Genomic DNA, 23069 nt, shown 5'->3' on the forward strand with positions numbered 1-23069 from the left:
GTAGGTTTATTCCTAGGTATTTTATTCTCTTTGTTGCCGTGGTAAATGGGAGTGTTTCCTTAATTTCTCTTACAGATTTTTCATCATTAGTGTATAGGAATGCAAGAGGTTTCTGTGCCTTAATTTTGTGTCCTGCTACTTTAACAAATTCATTGATTAGATCTAGTAGTTTTCTGCTAGCATGTAAGGATTCTCTATGTATAGTATCATGTCATCTGCAAACAGTGACAGCTTTACTTCTTTTCCAATTTGATTCTTTTTATTCTTTTTCTTCTCTGATTGTTGTCTAAAACTTTCAAAACAATGTTGAATAATAGTGGAGAGAATGGGCAACCTTGTCTTGTTCCTGATCTTAGTGGAAATGCTTTCAGTTTTTCACCATTAAGAACGATGTTGCCTTGGGTTTGTCATATTCGGCCTTTATTATGTTGAGGTAAGTTCCCTCTATGCCTACTTTCTGCAGGGTTTTTATCATAAATGGGTGTTGAATTTTATCAAAAGTTTTTTCTGTATCTATTGAGATGATCATATGGTTTTTCTCCTTCATTTAGTTAATATGGTGTATCACATTGACTGATTTGTGTATGTTGAAGAATCCTTGAAATTCCTGGGATAAACACCACTTGATCATTGTGTATGATCCTTTTAATGTGCTGTTGCATTCTTTTTGCTAGTATTTTGTTGAGGATTTTTGCATCCATTTTCCTCAGTGATATTGGCCTGTAGTTTTCTTTTTTTGTGACATCTTTGTCTGCTTTTGGTATCAGAGTGATGGTGGCCTAGTAGAATGAGTTCAGGAGTGTTCCTCCCTCTGCTATATTTTGGAAGAGTTTGAGAAGGATGGGTGTTAGCTATTCTCTAAATGTTTGACAAAATTCGCCTGTGAAGCCATCTGGTGCTAGGCTTTTGTTTGTTGGAAAATTTTAAATCACACTTTCAATTTCAGTGCTTGTGATTGGTCTGTTTATATTTTCCATTTTCTCCTGGTTCAGTCTTGGGAGGTTGTGCTTTTCTAAGAATTTGTACATTTCTTCCAGTTTGTCCATTTTTTTGGCATACAGTTGCTTGTAGTACTCTCTCATGATCCTTTGTATTTCTGCATTGTCAGTTTTTACTTCTCCTTTTTCATTTCTAATTCTGTTGATTTGAGTCTTCTCCCATTTTTTCTTGATGAGTCTGGCTAATGGTTTATCAATTTTGTTTATCTTTTCAGGGAACCAGCTTTTAGTTTTATTTGTCTTTTTTATCTTTTCCTTCATTTCTTCTTCATTTATTTATGATCTGGTCTTTATGATTTCTTTCCTTCTGCTAACTTGGGGGTTTTTTTGTTCCTCTTTCCCTAATTACTTTAGGTGTAAGTTTAGGTTGTTTATTTGAGATATTTCTTGTTTCTTGAGGTATGATTGTATTGCTATAAACTTCCCTCTTAGAACTGCTTTTGCTGCATCACATACTTGTTTTTTTTTTTTTTTTTTTTTTTTTTTTTTTGGCGTCACGCGGGCCTCTCACTGTTGTGGCCTCTCCCATTGTGGAGCACAGGCTCCGGACGCGCAGGCTCAGCAGCCACGGCTCACGGGCCCAGCCGCTCCGCAGCATGTGGGATCTTCCCGGACCGGGGCACGAACCTGTGTCCCCTGCATCGGCAGGCAGACTATCAACCACTGCGCCACCAGGGGAGCTCCATCATCACATACATTTTGGGTCATTGCCTTTTCATTGTCATTTTTTTCTAGGTATTTTTTGATTTCCTCTTTGATTTCTTCAGTGACCTCTGAGTTATTAAGTAGTGTATTGTTTAGCCTCCATGTCTTTCTATTTTTTACATGTTTTTTCCTGTAATTTATATGTAGTCTCATAGCGTTGTGATCAGAAAAGATACTTGATATGATTTCAATTTTCTTAAATTTACCAAGGCTTGATTTGTGACCCAAGGTATGATGTATCCTGGAGAGTCTTTCATGAGCACTTGAGAAGAAAGTGTATTCACTTGTTTTTGGATGGAATGTCCTATAAATATCAATTAAGTCCACCTTGTTTAATGTATCATTTAAAGCTTGTGTTTCCTTAATTATTTTCATTTTGGATGATCTGTACATTGGTGAGAGTGGGGTGTTAAAGTCCCTTACTATGATTGTGTTACTGTCAATTTCCCTTTTTATGGCTGTTAGCATTTGCCTTATGTATTGAGGTGTTTCTATGTTTGGTGCATAAATATTTACAATTGTTATATCTTTTTCTTGGATTGATCTCTTGATCATTATGCACTGTCCTTCTTTCTCTCTTGTAATCGTCTTTGTTTTAAAGTCTATTTTGTCTGATATGAGAATTGCTACTCCAGCTTTCTTTTTATTTCCATTTGCATGGTATATCTTTTTCCATCCCCTCACTTTCAGTCTGTATGTGTCTCTAGGTCTGAAATGGGTCTCTTGTAGACATCATATATATGGGTCTTGTTTTTGTATCCATTCAGCCAGTCTATGTCTTTTGGTTGGAGCATTTAATTCATTTACATTTAAGGTAATTATTGATATGTATGTTCCTGTTACAAGTTTCTCAATTGTTTTGGTTTTGTTATTTTAGGTCTTTTCCTTCTCTTGTGTTTCCTGCCTAGAGAAGTTCCTTTAGCATTTGCTGTAAAGCTGGTTTGGTGGTGCTGAAATGTCTTAGCTTTTGCTTGTCTGTAAAGGTTTTAATTTCTCTGTTGAATTTGAATGAGATCCTTACTGGGTAGAGTAATCTTTGTTGTAAGTTTTTCCGTTTTATCACTTTAAATGTGTCTGCCACTCCCTTCTGGCTTGCTGAGTTTCTGCTGAAAGATCAGCTGTTAACCTTATGGGGATTCCCTTGTATGTTGTTGTTTTTCCCTTGCTGCTTTTAATATTTTTTCTTTGTATTTAATTTTTGATAGTTTGATTAATATGTGTCTTGGCATGTTTCTCATTAGATTTATCCTGTATGGGACTCTCTGTACTTCCTGGACTTGATTGACTATTTCCTTTCCCACATTAGGGAAGTTTTCAATATAATCTCTTCAGGTATTTTCTCAGTCCCATTCCTTTTCTTGTCTTCTTCTGGGACCCCTATAATTTGAATATTGGTGCATTTAATGTTATCCCTGAGGTCTCTGAGACTGTCCTTAATTCTTTTATTCTTTTTTCTGCTGTGCATTATTTATTTTCACTATTTTATATTCTTGGTTAGTTATCTGTTTTTCTACCTCAGTTATTCTGCTATTGATTCCTTCTAGAGAATTTTTAATTTCATTTATTGTGTTGTTCATCATTGTTTGTTTCATCTTTAGTTCTTCTAGGTCCTTGTTAAACATTTCTTGTGTTTTCTCCATTCTGTTTCCAAGATTTTGTATCATCTTTACTATCATTGCTCTGAATCCTTTTTCAGGTAGACTGCCTAGTTTCTCTTCAGTTGTTTGGTCTGGTGGGTTTTTACCTTGCTCCTTCATCTTCTGTGTGTTTGTCTGTCTTCTCATTTTGCTTAACTTACTGTGTTTGTGGTCTCCTTTTCACAGACTGCATGTTCGTAGTTCCTGTTGTTTTTGGAGTCTGCCCCCAGTGGCTACGGTTGGTTTAGTGGGTTGTTTAGGCTTCCTGGAGGAGGTGAGTGGTGCCTGTGTTCTGGTGGATCACACTGGATCTTGTCTTTGTAGTGGGCAGGACCACGTCTGGTGGTGTGTTTTGCCGTGTCTGTGATCTTATGATGATTTTAGTCAGCCTTTCTGCTAGTGGGTGGGTTATGTTCCTGTCTTGCTAGTTGTTTGGCAGAGGCTCTCCAGCACTGTAGCTTGCTGGTTGTTGAGTGGAGCTGTGTGTTGGCGTTGAGATGGAGATCTCTGGGAGATTTTTGCCGTTGCCGTGTCTGTGATCTTATGATGATTTTAGTCAGCCTTTCTGCTAGTGGGTGGGTTATGTTCCTGTCTTGCTAGTTGTTTGGCAGAGGCTCTCCAGCACTGTAGCTTGCTGGTTGTTGAGTGGAGCTGTGTGTTGGCGTTGAGATGGAGATCTCTGGGAGATTTTTGCCGTTTGGTAATATGTGGGGCTGGGAGATCTCTGGTAGACCAATATCCTGAACTTGGCTCTCCCACCTTAAAGGAACAAGCCTGACACCTGGCTGGTGTACCAAAACCCTGTTATCTACATGGCTCAGAATAAAAGGGAGAAAAAAAGAAAGAAAGAAAGTAAAAAACTAAAATAAAGTTATGAAAATAAAAATAATTATTTAAAATGAAAAAAATTAAAAAGTAATGAAAGTAAGAAATAAAGAAGATAGCAACCAAACCAAAAAACAAATCCACCAATGATAATAAGTGCTAAAAACTATATTAATAAAAAAGAATAAAAAAAAAACCAGACAGACAGAACTGTAGGACAAATGGTAAAAGCAAAGCTCTATAGACAAAATCACAAACGGAAAGATACACATGCACACTCACCAAAAGGGAAAATGGAAAAATATATATAATCATTGCTCCCAAAGTCCACCCTTTCAATTTGGGATGATTTGTTGTCTATTCAGGTATTCCAGAGATGTACAGTACATCAGGTTGATTGTGGAGATTTAATCTGCCGCTCCTGAGGCTTCTGGGAGAGATTTCCCTTTCTTTTCTTTGTTTGCACAGCTCCTGGGGTTCAGCTTTGGATTGGCCCCACCTCTGCGTGTAGGTCACCTGAGAGCGTCTGTTCCTGCCCAAACAGGATAGGGTTAAAGTAGCAGTTGATCAGGGGCTCTGGCTCACTCAGGCTGGGGGGAGGGAGGGGTACGGAATGCAGGGCGAGCCTGCAGCGGCAGAGGCCAGCGTGATGTTGCACCAGCCAGGGGCGCGCCGTGTGTTCTCCCGGGGAAGTTTCCCTGGATCATGGGTCCCTGCCAGTGGCGGGCTGCACAGGCTACCGGGAGCGGAGGTGTGGATAGTGAGCTCTGCTTGCACACAGGCTTCTTGGTGGCTGCAGTAGCACCCTTAGCTTTTCACGCCCATGTCTGGGGTCCGTGCTGATAGCTGTGGTTTGTGCCCATCTCTGGAGCTCGTTTAGGTGGTGCTCTGAATCCCCTCTCTTTGTGTACCCCAAAACAATGGTCTCTTGACTCTTAGGCAGGTCCAGACTTTTTCCCGGACTTTCTCCCGGCTAGCTGTGGCGCACTAGCCCCCTTCAGCCTGTGTTTCACGCAGCCAACCCCAGGTCCTCTCCCTGGGATCCGACCTCCGAAGCCCGAGCCTCAGCTCCCAGCCCCCGCCTGCTCTGGCGGGTGACCAGACAAGCTTCTCGGGCTGGTGAGTGCTGGTCGTCCCTGATCCTCTGTGTGGGAATCTCTCCGCTTTGCCCTCCGCACCCCTGTTGCTGTGCTCTCCTCTGTGGCTCCGAAGCTTTCCCCCTTCGCCACCCGTAGTCTCCGCCCGCGAAGTGGCTTCCTAGTGTGTAGAAACCTTTCCATCTTCACAGCTCCCTCCCAGAGGTGCAGGCCCTATCCCTATTCTTTTTTCTCTGTTTTCTTACTTTTCCCCTACCCAGTTATGTGGGGAGTTCCTTGCCTTTTGGGGTGTCTGATGTCTTCTGCCAGCATTCAGTAGGTGTTCTGTAGGAGTTGCTCCACATATAGATATATTTCTGATATATTTGTGGGGAAGAAATTGATCTCTGCATCTTACTCTTCCGCCATCTTGAAGGTCTCCTCCCTATTAATATCTTTATATCTACTCTTGTATTTCACTGTTTATGTTCATTGTCAATATTCTATGCTCCAAGTTTTTATTTCCCTTCCCACAGTGTCTTTTAAATGCCCTCTAATTTAGTTTCATTCATCACCACTCTTCTAAAGTTACATCCTATATACTCTACAATGACCTCCCTGTAAGTCTCCTCTTGAAATATTTGATATAGTAGACCTCTAACACTGTTCATATGCGAGGCATGGCATGTGATAGACACTCAAAATAAGTATTGGATAACATGCAAATGGAGAAAGAAATAACCTCTCCCTATTTACTGTCTATTATGTTGTAGTAGCTAGATTTATTAACTAGACTGTTTCCTTCTTTGATTCTTCTCCTCCCTCTCTGTGCAGTCCCCCAAGTTCCAGTCCTTAGTTATTTAGTTTGTCTCTCTCTGTGATCTTTCACTTAGAGAAACCTCAACTATTGTCTCTGCGTGAATAACTCCATTCTTTTTCTCCAGGCAAGCTTCCTCATGAGCTTCAGTTATATATCTACGATTGTCCTCTAGACACTTCTATTTGGATATCCTGCATCTTTTCAAACATAATTGGTTCAAAATCAAGCACAAGATATTCCTCTCCTCCTTCTTTCTATGTTTCTTTATTTCCATCGTAGTATTACTCTTTTCATAGCCACTTTTCTTTTTTATCTTCTTCTAATCACTGTACATACTAAATGTTTATTACATTTCTTAGAAAATATTCTGAGTTGTTCTTCCTTTCCATTATCAATGTTAGTGAACTCCTTGTTAGTGACCCTGAAACAGCCCATCTTCCAGCCATTCCATCCTATGAACTACTGCCAGAGTTTATTTCTTAAACTATCTCTTTCTTCATGAATCTCCTTTAGTCAAAAACCTTCAAGAGCTAGACTATGGAAGTGGTTTTCAAAAGCCTTTTTTAAAAAAAATTACTAAACAACTTCAGTTAAATAAAATCTTGTATGGGACCCAAACAAATAAAACAGTAAATCTGTAGTTGTTTTGGCTGAAAATATTTAAAGCCTCTTGTATTTGGGCTTTACCTACACATTGTCCCCTGGGCAGTTCTTTAGAATTTCTGGTACATTTTAGAATACAATTTGAAACCTATGGCCTCTAGTACAAAATCTTTATTTAGGATTTAGGCCCTGTTCCATTTAACCAATCTGTTTGCTACATAAAACTTTTTCCATGTAAATTTATGCCTTGACTTCTGTCATGTTTAGTGCCCAGAATGCTGTTAAACCACCTTTCTGCTTCTTTAAATCTTATTCATATCCCCAATGCAGTTCAGTCATCACCTCTTCACTGAACATGTGAATGAATATGTAGGAATAAAAGAGTTGGGTATCTTTTTTCACTATGTAGATATATTTTGAGGGGGTACTGTTTTCTTCTTTTGGAAATTACTTCTGATTTGAATTTAATTATTACATACACAGAGGTCTGTGTAGGCGTATCTTGGAGATATTTCAGGTTTGATTCCAGACCACCACAATAAAGCACATGTCCCAATAACAGGGAGTCACAGAAATTTTTTGGTTCCCAGTGCATATAAAAGTTATGTTTACACTGTACTGTAGTCTATTAAATGTGCAATAACGTTATGTCTAAAAATGCACATACCTTAATTTAAAAATACTTTATTGCTAAAAGATGCTAAACATCTTTTGAGCCCTTCAGCAAGGTCATACTCTTTTTGTTGGTAGTTGGTATATTGTCTTACCTTGATGTTGCCTGCTGACTGATCAGGGTGGTGGTTGCTGAAGAGCTAGGTGGCCGTGGCAATTTCTTCAAATAAGACAACAATGAAATTTGTTGCATCAATTGACTCTTCCTTTCATGAATGGTTTTTCTATAGCATGCATGCTGTTTGGTAGCATTTTACCCACCATAGAACTTCTTTCAAAATTGGAGTCATTCCTCTCAAACCCTGCTGCTGCTTTGTCAACTAACTTTATGTAATATTCTAAATCCTTTCTTATCAAAATTTCAGCAGTCTTCATAACATCTTCACCAGGAGTAGATTCCATCTCAAGAAACCACTTTCTTTGCTCAACCATAAGAAGCAACTCCTCATCCATTAAAGGTTTTACCATGAGACTGCAAACAATTCAGTCATCTTCAGACTCCATTTCTAATTTTAGTCCTCTTACTATTTCAACATCTGCGGTTTCTTCCTTCACTGAGTCTTGAATCCCTCAGTCATTCAACTTCTTCCAAACTCCTGTTAAGGTTGATATTTTCACCTCTTCCCATGAATTAAAAATATATATATATTTTACAAATATTCTTAATGACATCTAGAATGATGGCACACTTTCCAGAAGGCTTTAATTGAGCTTGCCCACATCTGTCAGAGGAATCACTCTCTATGGCAGCTAGATCCTTCTGAAGTATATATTTATATTTTGACTGCACCACGTGTCTTTCAGGATCTTAGTGCCGTAACCAGGAGACCAGGGGTCAAACTTGGGCCCCTCTGCAGTGGAAGCATAGAGTCCTAACCACTGGACTGCCAGAAAACTCCCAAAATATAATTATTAAATAATAAGACTTGAAAGTCAAACTGACTCCTTGATCCGTGGGCTGCAGAATGGATGTCGTGTTAGCAGCCATAAAAACATCATTAATCTCATGGCACATCACCATCAGAGCTCTTGGGTGACTAGGTACATTGTCAATGTAAAGTAATATTTTGAAAGGAATCTTTTTTTCTGAACAGTAGGTCTCAGCAGTGGGCTTAAAATATTCAGCAAACCATGTTGTTAACAGATGGGCCATCATCCAGGCTTTGTTATTCCATTTATAGAGCACAGGCAGAATAGATATAGCATAATTCTTAAAGGCCCTAGGATTTTTGGAATGGTAAATGAGTATTGGGTTCAACTTAAAGTCACCAGGTAATTAGCCCCTACAAAGAGAGTCAGCCTGTCCTTGAAGCTTTGAAGCCAGGCATTGACTTCTCCTCGCTAGCTATTGAGTTGGCCAAAAAGTGCCTTCAGTTTTTAAGTGAAAATAAAAGACGCATTTTTCATTTTCAGCAAGAACTTTATTGACCAACATATCTGCCCTTTTGTTCCACTACCTTCTGCCATTTTTCAGGCAACTTCATAATTCCATCTTCCCAAAACTTTTTATCTTTTTGAGCAAAGAACTGTTCCAGGTGCCTTTTACAGTCTTCCAGGGAATTGAAATTTTTCCATTAAGAGAAGTTTGTAAAGACCGAAATAAGTGGAAATCCAAAGGTGAAATGTCTGGTGAATACGGCAGATGAATCAGAACTTCCCAGCCAAGATGTAACAGTTTTTGCCTGGTCATCAAAGAAACATGTGGTCTTGTGTTATCCTGATGGAAGATTATGCGTTTTCTGTTGACTAATTCTGGACGCTTTTTGTTGAGTGCTGCTTTCCGTTGGTCTAACTGGGAGCAGTACTTGTTGGAATTAATCGTTTGATTTTCTGGAAGGCACTCATAATAGAGGACTCCTTTCCAATCCCACCATATACACAATATCACCTTCTTTGGATGAAGCCCGGCCTTTGGTGTGGTTGGTGGTGTTCATTTCACCTGCCCCACGATCTCTTCCGTTCCACATTAATGTACAGCATCCACTTTTCATCGCCCATCACAATTTGTTTTAAGAATGGAACATTTTCATTACGTTTAAGTAGAGAATCGCATGTGGAAATATGGTCAAGAAGGTTTTTTTCACTTAACTTACGTGTAAACCAATCATAAGTGATTAATATAACCAAGCTGGTGCAAATGGTTTTCAACGCTTGATTTGGATATTTTGAGTATGTCAGCTGTCTTCCACGTGGTATAACATTGATTGTTCTCAATTAATGTCTCAATTTCATTGCTATCAGCTTCAACTGGTCTACCCGACTGGAGCATCATCCAGCAAGAAATCTCCAGCACGAAGCTTCACAAACCACTTTTGACAAGTTCAGTCAGTCACAGCACCTTTTTCATACACTTTCATACACCTTTTTCATGGGCAAATCATTTTTTTGCGTTTCAGTTGCATTTTTACCTTTCTTGAAATAATAAAGCGTAATATGCCAAAAATGTTGCTTTTTTCCTTCCATCTTCAATATTAAAATGGCTACAGAAGAATTCACCAATTTTGATGTCTTTTTTAAATGCACGCTGATATGACAGCTGTCACATACAATCTAACAAGATTGTTTTGAATGAAGTTAAAGACAACTAAGTGCTACTAGAGCCATCTTACAGAAAAAAACCAAACGAAACTTTTGGCCATCCCAACATGAAAGTCCTCGATGGTATCTTCTTCCAAAAGAGGGCTGTTTTGTCTACAGTGAAAATCTGTTGTTTAGTGTAGCCACCTTCATTAATTATCATAGCTAGAACTTCTGGATAACTTGCTGCAGCTTCTGTGTCAGCACTTGCTGCTTCACCTTGCACTTTTATGTTATGGAGACGGCGTCTTTACTTAAACTAACATCTGCTAGCTTCAAACTTTTCATCTGTAGCTTCCTCACCTCTCTCAGCCTTCACAAAACTGAAGAGAGTTGGGGCCTTGCTCTGTATTAGCCTTTGGCTTAAGGGAATGTTGTGCCTGGTTTGATCTCTACCCAGACCACTAAAACTTTCTCCATATCAGAATTAAAGCTGTTTTGCTTTCTTATTATTCATGTGTTCACTGGAAGAGCACTTTTAATTTCCTTCAAGAACTTTTCCTTTGCATTTACATCTTGGCTGACTAATATTTAGTGCAAGAGGCCTAGCTTTTGACCTATCTCAAGTTTTTTTTGTTTTGTTTTTGTGTTTTTGCGGTACACGGGCCTCACTCTGTTGTGGCCTCTCCCGTTGTGGAGCACAGGCTCAGCTGCCATGGCTCACGGGCCCAGCCGCTCCGCGGCATGTGGGATCCTCCCAGACTGGGGCACAAACCCATGTCCCCTGCGTCGGCAGGCAGACTCTCAACCACTGCGCCACCAGGGAAGCCCCTATCTCAGGTTTTGACATGTCTTCCTCACTAAGTTTTATCATTTCTAGCATTTGATTTCTAGTGCCCCATGGTAGGGGTGCTACTTGGCCTTATTTCAATATTGTTGTGTCTCAGGGAATAGAAAGACCCAAGGGCAGAGAGAGAGATGGGGAAGAAATCAGAACACACACAACACTTATGAATTAAGTTTGCTATCTTATATGGGCACGGTTTGTGCTACCCCAAAACAATTAAAATAGTAATATCAAAGATCACTGATTATATATTACCATAACAGATATAATTTTAATAATGAAAAAGTTTGAAATATTGTGAGAAGTACGTGAACAAATGCTATTAGAAAAATGGTGCTGATAGGCTTGCTAGAAGCAGGGTTACTACAAACCTTGAATTTGTAAAAAACACAGTATCTGAAAAGTGCAATAAAGTAAAGTGCAATAAAATGAGGTATGCTTGTGTTTTATGCTGATCATATTTCAAATCCCTGAACTGAATGACTTTAAGCATTCAAAAGGATGGGTTCAAGAGTGATGCTAAATATAAATGTTAAGATAACAAATCTAAGAATAATATACATGTGACCAAGATCAATCATTTAAAACATGCTTTATTATTTTTACATTTGTTTTCTCTTAGGGCCTGCAACATACAATCCTGTTTTAAAGAAATCTTGCTCCATACCCTTATTTGTTAAAGCATCAAAGCGTTTTAAAGATTCCAAAGAGATTACTCCTGGTCCAGCGACATATGAGGTTTGTCAATGATATTTCTCTTTTAATAATAACACAAGAATGGAAAAATTTCCAGAAAGTACTGGAAATGTCTTCATTAAAGTCCTTTCCATATGTTCTATTCTTATTACTAACCAAAATCTTTTGGCTAGGAAAGACTTTTTTAAAGATAAATTCTGACATTTCTGAAAGAATTATTTGAGAATTTAAGAATTATTTAACAATTTGTCTATAAATAGCCTCTACAGCACAAATATGTATAATTCTTATATCCCTACAACTCTAAATATTTACTTGTTTACATACACAAATTGAAATAGAAATTTCCAAATGTTTATTGAAATCAAGAATTTATTAGAGAGCTCAGAAGAAGAAAGCCCTGTGGATCCAATAAAACCAGGTATTGATCTTTTATTTTCTTTTAATAAATGCAGGTGGTTTAGATTCATAATAAATAAATGTCTCATTATGCTGTGGGTCTTCTGATTGTAAGGGTTTTAGAAATTGTGTTCACTCTAGGGTTTTATTCCCCATTTGGTGTGAAAAGGTTTTCCTATTGGCTGATAGCAATTAAGAGTGCAAACCATAATGAATGTTCTTATTTGGGTTAGTTAATGACAAATTTATTTTTATTGAATGTATGTTTTTCTACTTTGTCAAAATGTCATAATCCAAAGAATTTTTCAGCATTCTGTCAAAAGCACATTTATAATATAATATCAGAAAAGGGAGAAAAAAGAATAATGAAAGACTTGTTATTTTACTTGTTGGCTGTTGATTCCCCCAAAATATCACTGTTACTTTCTACTGATAAGCAAATCTAAATTTTATAAGACTTACTTCACAAAGGGAAAATCTGCTAGACAGAGTCTTAGTAGTAGTTCAGAAGGTGAAAGTCAAGGGGCGATACATTATATATATACAGTGTTTTAGGGCCTTGGCTCTGTAATGTAAGGCAAGTCTTGCAAATTGGGAACTGATAGAGATTTGGCAAAGTTTATGACATATTTACTCTTGATTGTTGGGTATAGTGAGGAAAGGTCTTTAAGCAAGTATTGATCAGTAAACTATTAGTCTTAATAAGTTAGATATTATAGATGTTCAGTTGATCGTATTAAATCATAGAAAATCTTTAACTGATTGCTTCCCCACTCCTTTTGAAAACTGGTTTTAATGGTGTCCACAAATGATAAATGCCAGTAAATCTGATGTTATACTTTTTCATTTTGTGCTACATTTGTCATAGAAGATGTACCCACTAGTATTCTTAGTATTTAAAGATGCTATTGCTTTTTCTTTCACTAAGATTTTATGATTTATATTTATACTTCCTCAGTCATTTATTGTGGAATATTATTTTCCGTGTCAGAAAAAAACATTTATGGATTTAATAATGAGGTTTAGTTAAGGTAATGCCTAAAATATCAAACTAATATATCCATATATTATATAGTAGATACAATACTGCAGTAGAAGGTTAATTTTCTGTTGAGGACTGTCTGTAAATTTTTGTCTTTCCAACACCACTTGTTTCTGTTAATTTTTTGAACAAATAATTTTTTTGAGCAAATAATTTTCTTTCATAATTTTTCTTCTTGAAAGGAAAAGTTTCTTTTTTTTAACATCTTTATTGGAGGATAATTGCTTTACAGTGCTGTGTTTGTTTCTGCTTTATAACAAAGTGAATCAGCTATACATATACATATATCCCCATATCTCCTCCATCTTCTGTCACCCTACCACCCTTCCTATCCCACGCCTCTAGGTGGACACAAAGCACCAAGCTGATCTCCCTGTGCTATGCGGCTGCTTCCCACTAGCTATCTGTTTTACATTTGGTAGTATATATAAGTCCATAACACTGTCACTTCATCCCAGCTTACCCTTGCTCCTCCCTGTGTCCTCAAGTCCATTCTCTACATCTGTGTCTTTATTCCTGTCCTGCCCCTAGGTTCTTAAGAACTGTTGTTGTTTTTTTTTTTAGATTCCATATATATGTGTTAGCATACTGTATTTATTTTTCTCTTTCTGACTTACTTCACTCTGTATGACAGTCTCCAGATCCATCCACCTCACTACAAATAATTCAATTCCATTTCTCTTTATGGCTGAGTAATACTCCATTGTATATATGTGCCACGTCTTCTTTATCCATTCATCTATCAGTGGACACTTAGGTTGCTTCCATGTCCTGGCTATTGTAAACACAGCTGCAGTGAAGAGTGTGGTACATGACTCTTTTAAATTACGGTTTTCTCAGGATATATGCCCAGTAGTGGGATTCCTAGGTCGTATGGTAGTTCTATTTTTAGTTTTTTAAGGAACCTCCATACTGTTCTCCATAGTGGCTGTATCAATTTACATTCCCACTGACCGTGCAGGAGGGTTCAATTTTCTCTACACCTTCTCCAGCATTTATTGTTTGTAGATTTTTTGATGATGCCATTCTGACTGGTGTGAGATGATACCTCATTACAGTTTTGATTTGTATTTCTCTAATGATTAGTGATGTTGAGCATCCTTTCATGTGTTTGTTGGCAATCTGTATATCGTCTTTAGAGAAATGTCTATTTAGGTCTCCTGCCCATTTTTGGATTGGGCTGTTTGTTTTTTTGATATTGAGCTGCATGAGCTGCTTGTATATTTTAGAGATTAATCCTTTGTCAATTGATTCATTTGCAAATATTTTCTCCCATTCTGTGGGTTGTCTTTTCGTCTTGTTTATGGGTTCCTTTGCTGTGCACAAGTGTTTAAGTTTCATTAGGTCCAATTTATTTATTTTTGTTTTTATTTTCGTTTCTCTAGTGGGTAGGTCAAAAAGGGTTTTGCTGTGATTTATGTCATAGAGTGTTCAGACTATGTTTTCCGCTAAGAGTTTTACAGTGCCTGGCCTTACATTTAGGTCTGTAATCCATTTGGAGTTTATTATTGTTTATGGTTTTAGGAAGTGTTCTAATTTCATTCTTTTACATGTAGCTGTCCAGTATTCCCAGCACCACTTACTGAAGAGGCTATCTTTTCTCCACTGTATATTCTTGCCTCCTTTGTCAAAGATAAGGTGACCGTATGTGTGTGGATTTATCTCTGGGCTTTCTATCCTGTTCCATTTTTCTATATTTGTTTTTCTGCCAGTACCATACAGTCTTGATTACTGTAGCTTTGTAGTATAGTCTGAAGTCAGCCTGATTCCTCCAGCTCTGTTTTTCTTTCTCAAGATTGCTTTGGCTATTCGAGGTCTTCTGTGTTTCCATACAGATTGTGAAAATTTTTATTCCACTTTTGTAAATAATGCCATTGGTAGTTTGATAGGGATTGCATTGAATCTGTAGATTGCTTTGGATTGTATAGTCATTTTCACAATGTTGATTCTTCCAATCCAAGAATACAGTATATCTCTCCATCTGTTTGTATCATCTTTAATTTCTTTCATTGGTATCTTATATTTTTCGGCATACAGGTCTTCTGTCTACTTAAGTAGTTTTATTCCTAGGTATTTTATTCTTTTTGTTGCAGTGGTAAATGGAAGTGTTTCCTTAATTTCTCTTTCAGATTTTTCATCATTAGTGTATAAGAATGCAAGAGATTTCTGTGTATTAATTTTGTATCCTGCTACTTCACCAAATTCATTGATTAGCTCTAGTAGTTTTCTGGTAGCATCTTTAGGATTCTCTGTGTATGGTGTCATGTCATCTGCAAACAGTGACAGTTTTACTTTTCTTTTTTGATCTGGATTCCCTTTCTTTCTTTTTCTTCTCTGATTGCTGTGGTAATACCACCAAAATTATGTGGAATAATAGTGGTGAGAGTGGGCCACCTTGTCTTTTTCCTGATCTTAGTGGAAATGGTTTCACTTTTTCACCATTGAGAACGATGTTGGCTGTGGGTTTGTCATATGTGGCCTTTATTATGTTGAGATAAGTTCCCTCTATGGCTACTTTCTGTAGAATTTTTATCATAAATGGGTGTTGAATTTTGTTGAAAGCTTTTTCTGCAACTACTGAGATGATCATATCGTTTTTATCCTTCAATTTGTTTTATGGTGCATCACTTTGATTGATTTGCGTATATTGAAAAATCCTTGCATTCCTGGAATAAACCCCACTTGATCATGGTGTATGATCCTTTTAATGTGCTGTTGGATTCTGTTTGCTAGTATTTTGTTGAGGATTTTTGCATCCATTTTCATCAGTGATATTGGTCTGTAGTTTTTTTTGTAACATCTTTGTCTGGTTTTGGTATCAGGGTGATTTTGGCCTTATAGAGTGAGTTTGGGAGTGTTCCTCCCTCTACTGTATTTTGGAAGAGTTTGAGAAGGATAGGTGTTAGCTCTTCTCTAAATGTTTGGTAGAATTCACCTGTGAAGGCATCTGGTGCTGGGCTTTTGTGTGTTGCAAGATTTTTAATCACAGTCTTAATTTCAGTGCTTATCATTGGTCTGTTTATATTTTCTATTTCTTCCTGGTTCAGTCTTGGAAGGGTGTGCTTTTCTAAGAATTTGTCCATTTCTTTCAGGTTGTCCAATTTATTGGCACATAGTTGCTTGTAGTAATCTCTCGTGATCATTTGTATTTCTGCAGCGCCACTTGTTGTTTGTCCTTTTTCATGTCTAATTCTGTTGATTTGAGTTTTCTCCCTTTTTTTCCTTGATGAATTTGGATAATGGTTTATCATTTTGTTTTTCTTCTAAAAAAAACAGCTTTTAGTTTTATTGATCTTTGCTATTTTTTCCTTCATTTCTTTTTCATTGATATCTAATCTTCATGATTTCTTTCCTTCTGATAACTTTGGAGTTTTTTTTTGTTATTCTTTCTCTAATTGCTTTAAGTGTAAGGTTAGGTGGTTTATTTGAGATTTTTCTTGTTTCTTGAGGTCGGATTGTATTGCTATAATCTTCCCTCTTAGAACTGCTTCTGCTCCATTCCATAGGTTTTGGCCATCATATTTTCATTGTCATTTGTTTCTAGGTATTTTTTGATATCCTCTTTGATTTCTTCAGTGATCTCTTTGTTATTTAGTAGTGCATTGTTTAGCCTCCATGTATTTGTACTTTTTACAGATTTTTTTTCCTGTAATTGATATCTATTCTCATAGCATTGTGGTCAGATAAGATACTTGATATGATTTCAGTTTTCTTAAATTTACCAAGGATTGATTTGTGACCCAGGGTATGATCTATCCTGGAGAATTTTCCATAAGTACTTGAGAAGAAAGTGTATTCTGTTGTTTTTGGACAGAATGTCCTATAAATGTCTATTATTCCATCTTGTTTAATGTATCATTTAAAGCTTGTGTTTCCTTATTTATTTTCATTTTCGTTGATTTGTCCACAGGTGAAAGTGGGTTGTTAAAGTTCCCTACTTTTTTTTTTTTTGTTAAGTGAAAATTCTCTAGAAGTAATCAGTAGCAGAATAACTGAGGCAGAAGAATGGGTAAGTGACCTGGAAGATAAAATCGTGGAAATAACTTCCACAGAACAGAATAAAGAAAAAAAAATGAAAAGAATTGAGGACAGTGTTGGAGACCTCTTGGAGAACATTAAAAGCACCAACATTCAAATTATAGGTGTCACATAAGAAAAAGAGAAAAAGGGACTGAAAAGATATTTGAAGAGATTATAGTTGAAAACTTTTCTAATATGGGAAAGGAAATAGTCAAGTCCAGGAAGTGCAGAGTCCCATACTCCATAAATCCAAGGAGAAACATGCCAAACACATATTAATCAAACTATCAAAAATTAAATACAACAGAAAAATATTAAAAGAAGCAAGGGAAAAGGAACAAATAACATACAAGGGAATCCTGACAAGGTTAACAGCTGATCTTTCAGCAGAAACTCTGCAAGCCAGAAGGGAGTGGAAGGACATATTTAAAGTGATGAAAGGGAAAAACTTACTACCAAGATTACTCTACCCATCAAGGATCTCATTCAGTTTCAACGGAGAAATTAAAACATTTACAGACAAGCGAAAACTAAGAGAATTAAGCACCAGCAAACCAGCTTTACAACAAATGCTAAAGGAACTTCTCTAGGCAGGAAACACAAGAGAAGGAAAAGACCTACAATAACAAATCCAAAACAATTAAGAAAATGGTAATAGGAGCATAACATATCGGTAACTACCTTAAATGTAAATGGATTAAATGCTCCAACCAAAAGACATAGACTGGCTGAATGGATACAAAAACAAGATCTGTATATATGCTGTCTACAAGAGACCCACTTCAGACCTAGGGACACATACAGACTGAAAGTGAGGGGATGGGAAAAGATATTCCATGCAAGTGGAAGTCAAAAGAAAGCTGGAGCAATTCTCATATCAGACAAAATAGACTTTCAAATAAAGACTATTACAAGAGAGAAAGAAGAACACTACATAATGATCAAGAGATCAATCCAGGAAGAAGATATAACAATTGTAAATATTTATGCACCTAACATAGGAGCACCTCAATACATAAGGGAAATGCTAACAGCCATAAAAGGGGAAATCGACAGTAACAAAATAATCATAGGGGATGGTTCTCTCATCTTTTATTTATATAAATGTCTTGGTTTTTGGAGTACAGGTCTCTTGCCTCCTTGCGTAAGTTTATTGCTAGGTATTTTATTCTTTCTGATGTGATGGTAAATGAGATTGTTTCCTTAATTTCTCTTTCTGATCTTTCATTATTGGTATATAGAAATGCACAATATTTCTGTGTATTAATTTTGTATCCCACAACTTTAACAAATTCATTAATGAGCTCCAGTAGTTTTCTAGCAGCATCTTTAGGATTTTCTGTGTATAGTATCATGTCATCTGCAAACAGTGACAGTTTTACTTCCTTTCCAATTTTGATTCCTTTTCCTTCTCTGGCATGACTAGGACTTCCAAAACTATATTGAATAAAATTGGCGAGAGTGGACATTCTTGTCCTGTTCCTGATCTTAGAGGAAATGTTTTCAACTTTTCACTGTTGAGTATGATGTTAGCTGTGGGTTTGTCATATATGGCTTTTATTATGCTGAGGTATCTTCCCTCTATGTCCACTGTCTGGAGAGTGTTTTTCAAAAATGTGTGTTGAATTTTGTCAAATATTTTCTGCATATATTGAGATGATCATATAGTTTTTATTCTCTAATTTGTTAATGTGGTGTATCATACTGATTGATTTGTGGATATTGAAGAATTCTTGCGTCTCTGGGATAAATCCCACTTGACCATGGTGTATGATCCTTTTAATGTATTGTTTGACTTGGTTTGCTGGTATTTTTTGAGGATTTTTGCATCTATGCAGAAGCTTTTAGTTTGATAAAGCCCACTTGTTTATTTTTGCTTATACTTTTGATGTCATATCCAAAAATCCTTTGTCAAGACCAATGCCAGGAAGCTTTTCCCTATGTTCCTTCTAGGAATTTTATGGTTTCTGGTGTTCTATTTAAGTCTTTAATCCATTTTTGAGTTAATTTTTGTGAATGGTGTAAGATAGGAGTTCTAGTTTCATTGTTTTCCAAGTGTGTATCCAGTTTTCCAACCATCATTTTTTGAAGATAATATCCTTTCTGTGGAAAGTGTCCAAAGAGTTTAGCTTATATGAAAAGGTTGTTTTGGGACAGCATTCTTGAGAACACAGAAATGTCCTTGCACACAAGAGACATCTGGCTGAAGGATCACAAATGGTTCCAGCCCCTCTTTGAAGTGTTCAGAGAATTAAGCATCCTGGAACGACTTGTTCATATTGTTTAAGAACAAGAAAAGCTTGAACAATTTAATTACTTTAATGGGCTCACAAATGTTTTTGTATGAGCTTGCCTGCAGACCAAAACATATTTTGAAGCCGATGATCTGTATCTGATTTCTATTTTTTACTAGCTGAAAAATAAACTCATTGTGTATCCAGTAAATAAATATGTGGACGGGCAGAGGTTTGGGACTCTTGACTGTTGGAGTCCTGAGTCCCCTGCTGTTCATCTGTTTAAATACTTTCTCCCTGTCCACCTCTTCTTTGGGACCCGAACGACAACACCTTTCCCCCTGTGTATTCCTGGTACCCTTGTCAAAGATTTTTTGTCCATATATGAAACAGGTCATTTGTGGGTTCTTAGTTTTTTCCATTTGTTATGTGCCTGTTTATATGCCAGTTTTTATTACTATAGCTGTGTGATGTAGTTTGAAATCAAAAAGTGTGATGTCTCTAGCTCTGTTGTTCTTCCTCAGGAGTACCTTGGACACTCAGGGTCTTATATGGATCCATACAGATTTTAGGATGTTTTTTTCTGTTTCTGTGAAAATGCCATTGAAATTTTGGTAGAGATTTTATTGATTCAATAGATGACTTAAGTAGAATGGTTATTTTAATATTACTGATTCTTTCAATCCATGAACATGGGATATCTTAACATTTATTTGTGTCTTCTTCAATTTCTTTCATTGATGTCATAATTTTCAGTATACAGTTATTTTATCTCCTTTGTTACATTTATTCCTAAGTATTTTATTAGTTTTTTATGCTATTATAAGTGGGATTGTTTCCTTTATTTGTTTTTTAGATTTTTTTCGTTAGTTTATAGAAACATAATTGACTTTTATATGTTCATGTTTTAATTCTGCAACTTTACTGAATTCATTTATTATTTCTAAGTTTTTTTGTGGCATCTTTGGAATTTTCTGTAAGTTTATGCAAACAGAAAAAGTTTTACTTTTTCCTTTACAATTTGGATGACTGTTATTTCTTCTTTTGTACAGTTGTTCTGGCTAGGACTTCCAGTGATATGTTAAATAGGAGAGGTTAGAGTGGTCATCATTGTCTTTTTCCTGATCTTAGCAGAAAAGCTTTCAACTTTTCACTGTTGAATATGATTTTAGATGTCAGTTTGTCATCTTTATTATGTCAAGGTACATTCATTCTATACCCAATTTGTTGAGAGTTTTTTTCAATGAAAGAATGTGGAATTTTGTCAAATGCTTTTTCTGCATTGAGATGATCATATAATTTTTATTTTTTATTGTGTTAATATGGTACATCACATTTATTGATTTGTTTATGGTTAACCATCCTTGCGTCTAAGGGATAAATCCCATTTGCTCATGGTATATGACCCTTTTAAGGTGCTGCTGAATTTGGTTTGCTAGTATTTTGTTGAGATATTTTGCATGTATATTCATCAGGGATATTAGCCTGTAGCTTTTTCTTTTTGTAGCCTTCTTCTCTAGCTTTGTTGTCAGGGTAATGCTGGCCTCATAAAATGAGTTTGGGAGTATTCTGTCTTCTTCAATTTTTTGGAAGAGTTTGAGAAGGATTGGTGTTAATTCTTTAAATGTTTGGTAGAATTCACCACTGAAATCATCTGGTCCTATTCTTTTGTTATTGGAAGTCTTTTAATTACTGCTTCAATCTCAGTCATTACGTTTTATGCAGATTTTCTATTTCCTTGTGATTCAGTTTTGGTAGGTTGTATGTTTCTAGAAATTATTTAATTTTTCTAGATTATCCAGTTTGGAGGTGTACAGTTGTTCATAGTAGTTTCTTATGGTCTTTTGAATTCCTATAGTGTGAGTTGTAGTATCTCCTCTTTCATTTATGATCTCATTTATTTGAGTCTTCTCTCTTTTTTCCTTTGTCTAGCTAAAGGTTGGTCAATTTTCTTTATCTTCTCAGAACACCAGCTCTTTGTTTTATTAATCGTTTCTATTGTTTTCTTGGTCTCTATTTCATTTCTGCTCCGAAATTTGTTACTTCCTTCCTTCCTTTTACTAACTTTGGACTTAATTTGTTCTTCTTTTTCTAGTTCTATAAGATGTAAATTTAGTTTATTTATGACTTTTCTTTATTTCTTAATGTTGGCATTTGTTCCTCTAAACTACTTTCAGTACATCCCATAAGTTTTGGTATGTTGTGTTTCCATTTTTTTTGTTTTGTTTTGTTTTGTTTCAAGGTTTCTTTTTCCATACTGCACTACTTGCAGGATCTTAGTTCCGTGACCAGGGATTGAACCCATGCCCCCTGCATTGGAAGCATGGAGTCGTAACTACTGGACTGCCAGGGAATTCCCTCAAGATGTTTTTTGACTTCCCTTTTGATTTCTTTTTTGACCCATTGGTTATTTAGGAATATGTTGTTCCGTTTCCACATATTTGTGAATTTTCCAGTTTTACCCCATTATTGATTTCTAGTTTCACACCATTGTGGTCAGAAAGGATATTTTGTATGATTTCAGTCTTCTTAAATTTGCAAAGGTTTGTTTTGTGACCTAACATGATTTCTTCTGTAGACTGTTCAGTGTTCCCTTGAGAAGAACATGTTCTACTGCTGATAGATGGAATGTTCTTTATATGTCTATTAAGTTCACTTGTCTAAGATGTATTTTAAGTCCATTGTTTCTTCACTGATTTTCTATCCATTTTTTGAAAGTACAGTATTGAAATACCCTACTATATTTGTATTGTTGTCTATTTCTCCCTTCAGATGTGTTAAATTTTTCTTAAATCATTCAGGTGCTCTGACGGTGGGTGCATATATATTTACACTTGTTATATCCTCTGGATGAATTGACCCCTTTATCATTATGTAATGACCTTTGTTTCTTTTTACATTTTTTGATTTAGAGTCAATTGTATCTGATATGAATATAGCTATTCCTGCTGTCTTTTTGTTTCCATTTGCATGGAATATCTTTTTCTATTCCTTCACTTTGAGCCTATATGTGTCCTTAAAAGTGAAGTGAGTCTTTTGTAGGAAACATATAGTTGAGCCTTATAATTTAATTTAATTGCATAATTTAATTCAGTTACATTTAACTTAACTGTATATGGTAAGGGCTTACTAATTCCATCTTATTGTTTCCTGTCTGTTTTGTAGTTTCCTTGTTTCTTTTTTCCTCTTTTGCTTAAGAACAGTGCTTGCATATGATAGGGACTCAATAAATATTTGAGTCCCTATCAAATATGTTTGAATGATTTTAACTTTTTTTCCATGCCATGTTACTAGTTAGATATTTTATAAACTTAATTCTGATCTTTAGTACCATCTACAACATTTTAAGTTCTACTCTGGCTTTTTTTTAAAACTTTATTTTTTAAAGAGCAGTTTTAGTTTTACAGCAAACTTGTGAGCGAAATACAGCTATTTCTTATGTACTCCCTGTCCTGTACATGCATAGCTCCCCCATTATGTACATTACTCACGGGAATAGTACTTTTTTTTGTTTGTTTGGTTTTGTTTAACCAAGGATGAATGTACATTGACACATTATAACCACCCAAAGCCCATAGTTTACCTTAGGGTTCACTCTAAGTGTTGTATATTCTGTGGGTTTGGACAAATGAATAATTATATATACCATCATTATAATATCATAGAGTATTTTCACTGCCTTAAAAATATTCTGTTCTCTGCTTATTCATCTCCCTATCCATTATGAGTGGTTACCCACTGGTAACAACTGATAATTTCATTACCATGTGTGGCTCCATTTTTCATGCTTAGTATATTATACATTTTTATAAAATTACATTTGAGAAATAGTTCCACTGCTTAAAGTTAAGAGAAATTTAAAGCCACAGTTATAGAGAAAAGATAGGTTCACTGGATTAAGAGAAACTTTAGTCTCAGTCTCACTTCAGTTATTTAATAACTGAGATATAAGGATCAAAAGCTACTAAAAATGTAGTA

At 36.1% G+C, this 23069-nt stretch overlaps 1 protein-coding gene across 1 annotated transcript in view; it reads left to right on the plus strand.

Annotated features, from left to right (window-relative positions):
• Positions 1-17192, plus strand: part of STPG2 (sperm tail PG-rich repeat containing 2) — a gene marked incomplete at its 3' end in the record, with an annotated part of 298763 nt that extends 281571 nt beyond the window's left edge. The window contains 2 exon segments of the mRNA XM_032632823.1: positions 11323-11442; positions 17182-17192. Coding sequence (XP_032488714.1) covers positions 11323-11442; positions 17182-17192 — 131 coding nt within the window.
• Positions 17193-23069: the final 5877 nt, after the last annotated feature.

Source organism: Phocoena sinus, chromosome 5 (genome assembly GCF_008692025.1).
Source record: "Phocoena sinus isolate mPhoSin1 chromosome 5, mPhoSin1.pri, whole genome shotgun sequence".
Classification (NCBI taxonomy): Eukaryota; Metazoa; Chordata; class Mammalia; order Artiodactyla; family Phocoenidae; genus Phocoena; species Phocoena sinus.